The sequence below is a fragment of the Macrobrachium rosenbergii genome, chromosome 13 (assembly GCF_040412425.1).
Source record: "Macrobrachium rosenbergii isolate ZJJX-2024 chromosome 13, ASM4041242v1, whole genome shotgun sequence".
Lineage (NCBI taxonomy): Eukaryota > Metazoa > Arthropoda > Malacostraca > Decapoda > Palaemonidae > Macrobrachium > Macrobrachium rosenbergii.
The window spans coordinates 42,358,913-42,371,412 of record NC_089753.1 but is presented as its reverse complement, the minus strand read 5'-3'; the positions used below and the strand labels follow the sequence as shown (position 1 = coordinate 42,371,412).

The window sequence follows — 12,500 nt, the reverse complement described above, 5'->3', positions numbered from 1 at the left end:
GTTCCGTCATTAATTTCAATTTATATGCAAATTATATCAGGCAATCGCTGGGCATATAGCACAAGCTCTCGCCATCGCAGACAAACGAACGCACAAACACTCGGTCCTGAAGTATCTGAAATGGAATCAAGTCGGGGAAGATATAGATTGGGTGCTGAAGGGAGGCGAATTCTTGCCCTGCGTGCATTCTTCTCTTTGTGTCTGCTTTCTGTTTGGGCATCTCTGGGCGTTTTTTGTGTTATTGTTAATTTGATGACTTGGTTAATCTTGCTCTCATTACCATACTATTAGTAACAATAACTAGGACAAGACAGTAACAACATCATTTACAACCACAGCTACATTAAAAAAACAATAATATCCTATGACATTTTTGTGTTATAATTTTCATGACTCTTGGTTTTGCTTCTGTTATTGTTAATTTAATGACTAGGTTAATATTGCTTTTACTACCATGCTATCAGTAACAATAATGAAAGCAATAATGAAGACAACATAATAACGAGATACATTACAACAACTGCAGCTACATTACAAACGCAATAACGTCCAAGGACATTTTTGTATTATAATTTTCATGACACTTGCTTTTGCTGCTGTTATTGTTAATTTGATGACTTGGTTAATCTTGCTCTTATTACCATACTAAAATTAACACTAATGAAGACAATACAGTAACGAAATCAATTACAACAACTGCAGCTACATTACAAACGCAATAACGTCCAAGGACATTTTTGTATTATAATTTTCATGACGGTTTTGCTGCTGTTATTGTTCATTTGATGACTTGGTTAATCTTGCTCTTATTACCATACTATAATTAACAATAATGAAGACAATACAGTAACGAAATCAATTACAACAACTGCAGCTACATTACCAACGCAATAATGTCCAAGGACATTTTTGTATTATAATTTTCATGACGGTTTTGCTGCTGTTATCGTTAATTTGATTACTTGGTTAATATTGCTATTATTACCATACTAATATTAACAATAATGAAAACAATTCAGTAACAACATCAGTCACAACTACAGCTACATTAAAAGCACTTGCAACAGAATTCCAAGACATTAGAAATAATTCTCCCTGGAACGCTTCTTCAAAATTGGATTCAGGCTTCAAGGTCAGTAAAATAAACTGAATGGTTATATTTGTGAGATTACATGACTTCTGGTTGAACCATTAAAATAACAAAGCGGAAAAAATAAGGCCACTAAAAATAAAAGGAAATGAGAAAGATTAAACAAATTGCATATTGTACATCTGACTTTCCGATATTCAGTAAGAAAACTATTTCAGGTAATAGTCTATGTTCTAAGTAGTTAAAATCATAATAGAATAACATAATACTAATTCAAATTCATGCAGGAAACGAAATAACACCAGTCTTAGTGCTCTTGAAAATCATTTCATAAATAACTTCAACAATAAATGCAATTGTTCATTTAAAGAAGTCTCCTGTATTTGGTAGAACAAGAAAACGACACACATAAAACTATTCCAACGAATTACATACAAAAGGGGGAAAAGAACACGGATGATAAGAGCAGAAAATTCGGAAGAACACAAACCATGACAAGCAAACAAATACTAAGGATAACTCTAGAGTCATTTAGCGATTTCATTTCCGATATCCTGAAGCAGCCGTAGGCGCTGACGGCGATAAATCACAAGGGCCTTTACTTTCGTGGGGCAACACCGCCTTTAACTTCCTGAGACCCAGCACGGCTCCCTCGGAGACCCTAGGTGTCAACCTCATTATATATTATGCAGGCTCACTTCGCCTCTCTCTCTCTCTCTCTCTCTCTCTCTCTCTCTCTCTGGCACTGGATTTAGAAGCAAGATATCAACATCCAAAATACGATGTTAAAGTTAGTAATATTAAATTCTCTCTCTCTCTCTCTCTCTCTCTCTCTCTCTCTCTCTCTCTCAGGCACTGGATTTAGAAGCAAGATATCAACACCCAAAATACGATGTTAAATTTTGTAATATTAAATTCTCTCTCTCTCTCTCTCTCTCTCTCTCTCTCTCTCTCTCTCTCTCTCTCTCTCTCTCTCTCTCTCTCTCTCTCAGATAACCCACAATTAATCAATCAATCTCTCTCTCTCTCCTTGTCAGTCGCTGGATTCTGAGGTGAGAAATCAGAGATCCAAAATACGGTGTTAAATTTAGTAGTATTAAATCTCTCTCTCTCTCTCTCTCTCTCTCTCTCTCTCTCTCTCTCTCTCTCTCTCTCTCTCTCTCTCTCTCTCTCAGAAACTGGATTTATAAGAAGGAAATCAAACATCGAATAAACGATCTGATTTTGATAACACCAAAATTCTCTCTCCTTTCTCTCTCTCTCTCTCTCTCTCTCTCTCTCTCTCTCTCTCTCTCTCTCTCTCTCTCTCTCTCTCAATCATTACAAACAGCCTAAACTTCCTTTCAGAGGATACAAACGAATATTTGTAATCTGTAGCCGTCACTGGGAAAAAAAGGAGAAAAAAACCAAATTGTATCTAATCCATAGCTTATGTGATAAATGACCAATTCAAATGAGTTATTGTGTCACGAGAACAATGGACGAATACAAAGGAAGCCACCAAACCGTATTTTTGGTATTTTATTAACAGGAAAAGGACAATATTGAATATACAATTCACATACAAACATACATCCCCACACACACACACACATATAAACGCAAGCGCACACACACACACGTGTGTGTGCATATATATATATATATATATATATATATATATATATATATATATATATATATATATATATATATCTTATATATAAATTTATATATACAAACACACACGTATATATATATATATATATATATATATATATATATATATATATATATATATATATATTTTATATACATACATACATAGACACACATATAAATACATACATACATACATACATACATATATATATATACATATATACATATACATACATACATATATACAGTATATATAATCATAACTATCATCAAAATTTCACATAATACAAGACTTTAATATAACATAAAGTCATTTCAAGCATCAACATAATTATCTTTGGTATTAAAAAGTAAAAAAAAAAAATTACTCATTTATACCTGCTAACATTTTGTAACTTTACGGATTAAAACCTTACTACTGATTAATTTTCTTCCAGTATCGTAGATTATAGTTTTGCAAATAATACTTTGAGTTAAGCCTTCTCATTTGCATATGTTATGACTCTTAATGACTTGGATTACAGTGCCTGAATGAAATGAAGAAATATACTAACAAAGGCTGAGCGAATAAAAATGGAACAAGGAACAAATAAAACAAATTATATCACTCAAGTAATAGAAGGTTTTTCAGTTCTTCACAGAAACGGTTACATTCATATCTTTACCTTTCAGGAAATATAAACTTAATCCAAATACGACACCAACATTTATATTCTTAACAGATATTTAAGTTTACGTCTTGAAATAATTTACGGTATATAATTTTCTATTTATCTCTAATGAAACGTGTAAATGCATTAACGTTTAATGAATCGGTAAATTCTTCATATTCCAAGCACGTAATTGTTCTTAATTTGAAGTTAGCCATGAAATTCAATTTTAATTACTGTTGCAGCGAGGGAAGAAAATGCAGTTGAATTATTACGGCAAAAATAATGAAATAAAGGAGTTCTGTGTTGATATACACATTTCCACATTGTTGCAGGATTCCTTTACCATGTACTGTAATTTTGAGAAAAAAAGTGTTTTCTTAGAGTTGTTAATAATAATAATAATAATAATAATAATAATAATAATAATAATAATAATAATAATGAGACCCTGTACCGAGGCTATAATATCGAGAATTAAAATCCACAGTACATAAATATTTTTAATATTACGTGGCTTTTAATTCTCATCAATAATAATAATAATAATAATAATAATAATAATAATAATAATAATAATAATAATAATAATAATAAAACACTCTAATCATTACTTCATTTCGAATGTTTATATAAACTTGGAAACTTAATCATCTCTTAGCTATTTTCTAATATAAATACACTCGTTCTATAAATACATGATCTGATCGCGTATGATTACATAACCATAAGCAACTGAGGAGAAATTGCACGAACTATTGTTTATAGTTTAAATAAAAACAACTTCTCATTCGACAAAAAAACACCCGAGATCATTTGTTACCTTAATCTCTAAAGAGTAAAAAATATCACAGAGTAACAGGAGAGTTAGAACGTGTCACGCCAAGTAATTAGCTGTGCCGTTACGTGTGGTAACAGCAGTTTTTTAAAAAGCGAGAAACAGGATGGTTTACCGTAATAAAACAAGATACGAGTAACAGTTACCAAGAATCAATGCTACAAATTATACTAAAATAATTGTAGTAATTTTAGTAACGATACGATACCATAAAATATTAATATTATAATGTTACACTGATCATAACGGTAGGACATAACAGCGTAACAAAGCGTAACGATTCCAGAACCTTTATCAGGATGGGTATACAACCACAGCGTAACGATACCTTATCTCTCACAAGAGTAACATTAACGTAACAGAGTCACCAGCGTTACGGCCAGGTAAAGTAACAGTTGTGAGAGCGATGGTAACTTCATAACGCTGTAGTAACAGTTGACATGACAGAGTAACAACAACGCGTGTCCAATTACTCAAGTGAAGTAATGAAAACGTAACAGACACGAAATATCAGATTAACAGTTCGTGTGAGGATGCAGTAAATTCAAAGGAATAATTGCATAGCAACCCATAAAATGCTGCTTGATGTTTATGGAACAACGACAATGAAATCACTCTAGCATATATGTGATTCTACGAATTCGATTATGCAATAAACAATGAATAACGTATCCGTAACTTCACAGCAATATTCAAAATACCGTAACAGCAGGACTGTTCTCAATACAAGCAGCCACCAACGATAATACAACAGCATTCGTGACTTTACAGCAATTACAACAAAACAGCTATGAGCCCCTCTATACCAACAGCAGAAATTTTTCATAGAATAACGCTTGACCTTCGTGAGAGAGAGAGAGAGAGAGAGAGAGAGAGAGAGAGAGAGAGAGAGAGAGAGAGAGAGAGAGAGAGAGAATTTTTCAGATTTCCACTCATTGGTCGTGTAATTTGTTTCTGGTCAATCAAGGTCAGCCAGATTTTTCCTTTTTCTTTTCCGATTTTCTACACCATCAAGTCAATTGCGGGGTTCTATTCGAGTCTCTCTCTCTCCCTCTCTCTCTGTAGGAAAACACATTTAATACAATTATATTTATTCAATATGCACGGTGCAATGACAAGGACGAAGTAAGAAGACACACACAACACACACACACATACATATATATATATACATACGTAGATACATATGTATGTATGTATACATATATATATATATATATATTATATATATATATATATATATATATATATATATATATATATATATATATATATATATATATATATATATATATATATATATATATATATATATATATATATATATATATATATATATATATATATATATATATAATAGGCGTGTGTGTGTCTGTGTGTGAGCAATCATTCAAGTCCCAAAAGGAGATTAAACCAGCCACGTACACCAACAGAGCAATTACGAAGCGCACAACCTTCCACAGATCACAAGAAACGGCGACTTACATAAATCATTTTCCGGGGGGAAACTTTTACCAAGTAATACGACCGGTCTCTATTGTTGCAACTTTCCCGCTCACAAAAAAGACTAAACAAATATATCACGGACCGAAAAAGAATCTTTAGCTCTCTACAAGAGGGAGAAGAACAAAGCAGTGCCAGAAAAAGTACGGAATAAAAAAATACGGGGAAAAATATGAGATGGGTGACCGAAAGAATTCCAAACGGGAGAGAAAAATACATCTGGAAAATCAACAGAATGAAAAGAGGACAAAAGGGAAATAAATACAACCCTAGGTTTCTGAACAAGAAAAAAATTGACATTTAATACTTTTAGTACAGTAAACAACAGCATGAAATAATAACTCAAAATAAAAATAAGTAAGTCAAGCAGAAAATTAGCGATTTTATAAATAACTAAACGTTATCTGTAACTTCTGGTAATGTTGCATCGTTTTGCAAATATCGACGACGAATTTTTACCTCTGGTAAATAATTATGAAATCAAGTTAATTTATTTTTCACAAAAGTTTCCCGTGAGTTTCTTTGTTTCTCTTTTACCTTTTTATATACACTAATTTCTTCTAGTTCTTCTTTGCTATCATTTAATTCTGCACTCCCAGTCACGCTCAATTTTAATATCAGTCAGACTTGATCCATTTACGCCAAAGGAAGAAGCAGCAATAAACGCCCAACATAAATTTCAGGAAGAAAAATTTGCCGTAAAAGAAGACCGTCTCTAAACCTCAGTTGAGAAAAAAAAAGTTATATAATGAGACTTAATTCAATATCATTAACGTCCGGGTAAAATCTAAAATCCAAATAAGGAAAGAATGATCCACACGAGGAAGTCACGACACTGAGCACGATGCAGAAGATATATTTACTTCGAATTTCAAAATGGAAAGGACAGTTTAATATTTCATTAGGCTTTTATAAGCGAGCGGACAGCCATCTAGTTTTTGGAATGGAATAGAATTTTGGCCCAAGGCCAAGCGCTGGAACCTATAAGGTCATTCAGCGCTGGAACCTATAAGGTCATTCAGCGCTGAAAGGTTTTAAAGGCGTAACAGGAGGAAAACCTCGCATTTGCACTATGAAACAATTGTTAGGAGAGGGTGGAAAGTAAGATAGAAGGCAGCGAATATGAACAGAGGTACGGTAAACAGAATGAAAGGGGTTGCAGCTAGGAGCCGAAGGGACGCTGTAAAGTACCTTAAGTAATGCCTACAGTGCGCTGCATGAGGTGCACAGACGGTACTACCCCACTACGGGAGCCATGTAGTTTTTCAATGAGTCTTCAAGGATGAGGCTGCTAGCCCAACGCTCTTTTACTGACCCCGGCAGACACTGGTACCCATTTACAGGTTGGTGGATAGATGAGTGGTAGGTCCGAGGCGATTCACGGACACAGCTAACATGAGATGAACGTGTACCACTCATCCATGTGCCTATCCTCCTCCCTTTAAATATATATATATATATATATATATATATATATATATATATATATATATATATATATATATATATATATATATATATATACTGTGTGTGTGTGTGTGTGTTTATACTCAGGTTGTATATATATATATATATATATATATATATATATATATATATATATATATATATATATATATATATATATATATATATATATATATATATATATATATATATAATTTACACACACACACACACTATATATACATATATATATATATATATATATATATATATATATATATATATATATATATATATATACATATATATATATATGAAAAAACTTGAACTAAAATGCCTCAACAATATCAAGTTAAGGAAACCAGACTGGAACTTTATAAAACAAAAGAACTCCTCCTATATTTATATCCGAAAACACCAAGATAACGAACGACCACATTACATCCTCTATTTGTACTTCATTAAAGGGCGTCTAAGAGATGCCTGGCGAAAGAGAGAGGTTAACATCCAGGCATCATTAACGGCTGGATGTTGCCACCGTGTAACATCACTCTTCTGTAAGAAGGAATCATTAATTTACACACCATCCATAGAATACATCTTCCACGACTTTCACGACTAAAGGGAAGGTCTTTCTGATCCTGATTCAGTATTATTGTCAAATTCTGTTATTTCAACAACATGGGATTGCTAAGTTTTTTTTTTTGTTTTCTTTTCCAGTCTGGTTTGTTAAGTTTGTTAAGGATTGTTAAGTCATTTTAGTTCCAGTCCAGATTTCGTAACTAAAGTTCTGTGGGTCATTTCAAATCCAAACTGCATTCCGCAACTCTGGAATATTATTCTTTTTATTTCCAGTAGGAGTTCGGCGACTCAGTGTTGTAAAAAATTTTGAGTTCCAACCCGGATTCCAGATTCAGAAGCGTAACGTCAATTTAATTAAAATCTGGATTCCTTACCTTTGGACTGTTTAGCCTCTGATTCCATAGCGGATTCCATGTCTCTATAATTCCAACCTAATTTCTAAAACTCAGGATTGTTAAGATTTCTAATATACTCCAACTTCCATGACTGAATTATTAATGCTGCTAATTTCACTTATTTTAAGATTTTTCCATTCCAATCCGGATTCTATGAATTGGGAAGGTTGAGACTTTCTAAATCTAGTCCGGATACACACCTAAGCCTTCTTAAGTCTTTCTAATTCCCCTTCCGGATTCCATGGCAAAGAGTAGTCGAGTCTTCATATTCCATGATTCAGGAATGGTAAGCCGTTTTAGTTCCATTCTTGAGTCCACGACCCACGAAACTTTCTGAGGCCACCAGACAGTTCCATTAAGTGACGTCATCTCCCCGCAATCCAGGAAGCCCGAGCCTAAACCAAAATTACAGTAACAGAGGAATAAAAAAAAAGTGCCATTTAATAAAATGCTCCTTAATGAATATTCGGAGTGTTTAGGGAATGTTCCCTAATTAAATATCCATTTCCTTCCGTGTTTCCCTAATCGCCCATTAGAGGAGTACTCTCTGATATTGCAAACCTCCATAAAACGCCACCTGGGGAGTTTTTCCCTTCTACGGTTATTATTACAACCAGGTATTATTAAACTTGCAGTTATAATTTTATTGCCATTTTTATGCCAACTCTCACTGAGATGAGATATTTCTTAAAGAGCGTCCCCTACCCCTCCACCCCGATGAGCCTTCCCTTGCCCCCCCCCCCTCTCAACATACACTTGGGAAAGGAGGAATTTCAAGACCCTTGTATGGTTGTCGCTGTTCATGATTTTGTTGGTGCCACTGTTGCAAAACAAAGAATAATTTGAAACTTCTTTTCATGTTCTTGTGTCGCTATCCGTCATTACTGTCCCTTTACTTCTGTTGTTGCTGCTGTTCATGCCTTCGTTGGTGGCATTGTTCCAAAGCAAAGAATAATCTGAAACTTCTTTTTATGTTCTTGTTGCTACTATTTGATTCTTACCTCTCTCTTTATCTTCTGTATAAATTTCTAAAATCTTCTCTTCGTGTTGTTATTGCCCTCACTAGTGTCGTCCTACTTTTTTTTTTTTTTTTTTTTTAATTTAGACCTCGGGGCTCGGTCAAACCAACCCCGACCTGTCTCAGACCTTTGGTGTCAGGTGTGAGCGGCAATACTGACAGTGATCCATGCACAGCGGAGAGTGTGATAATACTTATCACTGACCGCGTTAATGACCATGGCATAAACACGACAGTCGTATGTTAGTGCAAATATTATTACTAATACATCATTATATCATTCTTACCAAACAAGTCCTTTTAGCCACTGATTTCTTCAACAGATATAATAATAATAATAATAATAATAATAATAATAATAATAATAATAATAATAATAATAATAATAATAATAATAATAATAAAATTTGTGATAATATGAACCAAACATGGAAAAAATAATACAGAAAGCAATTCCCAATAAAAGCAGAAGAAAGAAAAAAAACCGATTCGAAAAAATCTGAAAATCATTATCAGTGTTGACGAGTTCTATTTTTCCCTTTTCACGTCTCATTTTAATGTTCTATTCTCCCTGGATATTCTTCTATCTTCTCCCATAAATAAATTTCGCCTCTTTTTCTCTCGCCTTTCAAAACAATTTCTCTCTCTCTCTCTCTCTCTCTCTCTCTCTCTCTCTCTCTCTCTCTCTCTCTCTCTCTCTCTCTCTCCTTAAAGACACTGAGCATTCTTTTATATCCTACCATAAATAAATTTTCTCTCTTTCTTTCACCTTCCAAAACAATTCCTCTCTCTCTCTCTCTCTCTCTCTCTCTCTCTCTCTCTCTCTCTCTCTCTCTCCCATAAAGACATTGAGCATTCTTTTATATCCTACCATAAATAGATTTTCTCTCTTTCTCTCACCTTCCAAAACAATTCCTCTCTCTCTCTCTCTATCTCTGTTAATCAGCACAGTGGTCTGGTAAAACTAAGGTATACTTAACTTTTCTCTCTCTCTCTCTCTCTCTCTCTCTCTCTCTCTCTCTCTCTCTCTCTCTCTCTCTCTCTCTCTCTCTCCCTCTCTCTCTCTCTCCATAAAGACACTGAGCATTCTTTTATATCCTACCATAAATAAATTTTCTCTCTTTCTTTCACCTTCCAAAATAATTCATCTCTCTCTCTCTCTCTCTCTCTCTCTCTCTCTCTCTCTCTCCCTCTCTCTCTCTCTCTCTCTCTCTCTCTCTCTCTCTCTCTCTCTCTCTCTCGCTTAAAATGCGACATGGACCTGATGGAAAGCTGAACGGAAATCCAGCTGCGTGACGTCATATCTGCAGGCAGAGTGTAAACAAGTTTGGAATATATATAAAAAAATACGGAATGCATTTTGGGGAGTTCGTGTCAATAGGGCAATAAGTGATTGGGCGTGGAAGCGAAAACAACGTATCTGTGCTCGACATAGAAGAGAGAGAGAGAGAGAGAGAGAGAGAGAGAGAGAGAGAGAGAGAGAGAGAGAGAGAGAGAGAGAGAGAGAGAGAGAGAGGAGGAGGAGGGGCTGCTCTTAGGGAATTTCAATCCCTTAAAACCTATATTTGTAGGGTCATAGCATTCACTAACAACGTGGAAATCTCTTGCCTTCCTCTGTGCTACCTGAAACGTGGAGGTATTCGCTTGCTTTATTTGTTTCCAAAAGCTTGGAATTCTCTTGCCTTCCTTCGTGTTTGCTGAGATCGACAACAGACTCATACATACCTGCCCGGACCACCACACATAATTCAAGTTTCTTCCCAAAATTATGCACATATCTAATATATAAATTAACAATTACTTCTGCCTTCAAAACATATAAAGATAAATGCAAAAATGCACATATGGTAACGAAAAAAATTAAAACAAACTCCCTACTTCACACTATAGTAACATTAAAAAATATATATAAATACATAAATAAACAAATAATTAAATAAATACATATCAATATAAAATCAAAATAATTTTATATAAAAGCTTACAAGCTACAATTAACAACAATAACTGGGCTGCCTGTGGCATACATAAGGAAGTCTACAGCACCAAACTTGACCTTATCCCTCGGCAAACTGAGTATTGTCAAGTGATGGTTCTCAGTACACTCTATAAGTAATGGTTCAAGTTTATAGTGGCACTGACCGTAAAATATCCACGACCAAATAAATATACAAAAGCAGACCAAAGGGAATCTTATGGCGGGTTTGATTGGGAGTCCAATGGAACAGTCACCGAAGATAATAATAGAAAACAAAAGGAGAAACGGGGTCATAAGAGGTTAAGACTGATGGATAATTTGCATCTATACATAAGATATTACCTTTTTGATATTTTTAGTACCTATATTCGTGTACACACGCATAACAAACATACACAATCGCAGAGTGGGAAAGAAACTTTAAGTATAAGAGGACCAAAAAGAAGTACCTTTCAATAAGTATATATAATAATTAGAACTCACTATCCCTTACGTACGCTCATGTACAACTATGATCATTAGAACTCACTATCCCTTACGTACGCTCATGTTCAACTATGATCATTAGAACTCACTATCCCTTACGTACGCTCATGTTCATGTATATTAAAGGGGTATTCAGAGAAATTTTGGGTGAGGTTGCTAGCCCTATGCCCTATTCCTCTCTGGATGCAATCAACCACAATAGGGTGGCTACCAGTTTCCAATCTCTAAATCTCACACACACATATATATATATATATATATATATATATATATATATATATATATATATATATATATATATATATATATATAATCAACATGCAATCACGTGTGGAAAAGAAATAAATTTCTGTCTCACATCAGAATCGAACCCGGGTCTTTCAATTAAAAGGCAAGGCCGTTGCCACCTAGGCCATACAAGTCATAAAAGAAGTTGGAACCTGAGCACTACTGTACCCAAGGAATTACCTGGGTAGGCTAACTGACTTGCATATGAGATGTTTTCCCCAATTCCCCGACTCAGCAATGACCCAATTGACAGCATTTCATTCGAATTATCCCTTCTGAGTGAATATGATAGAAATAATCAACACACAACCACGTGTGGAACAGAAATAGATTTCTGACTCACGCCAGGATCGAACCCAGGTCTTTCATACTCACTTAGAAGAGATAATTCTTTTATGACTTGTATGGCCAGGTTGGCAGCGGCCTTGCCTTTCAATCGAAAGACCTGGGTTCGATCCTGATGCGAGTAAGAAATTTATATATATATATATATATATATATATATATATATATATATATATATATATATATATATATATATATATATATATATATGCATATATATATATTTATATATATATATAT

At 34.1% G+C, this 12,500-nt stretch overlaps 2 protein-coding genes across 2 annotated transcripts in view; one reads left to right on the top strand and one right to left on the bottom strand.

Moving 5' to 3' along the window:
- LOC136845234 (discoidin domain-containing receptor 2-like) overlaps positions 1–12,500 on the bottom strand; it is a 577,207-nt gene that overhangs the window by 500,841 nt on the left and 63,866 nt on the right.
- The window catches only part of LOC136844771 (calreticulin-like), a 25,480-nt gene that overhangs the window by 6,076 nt on the left and 6,904 nt on the right, over positions 1–12,500 (top strand). The window contains exon 2 of the mRNA XM_067114008.1: positions 41–199. Coding sequence (XP_066970109.1) covers positions 41–199 — 159 coding nt within the window. The remainder of the gene's footprint in view (positions 1–40; positions 200–12,500) is intronic.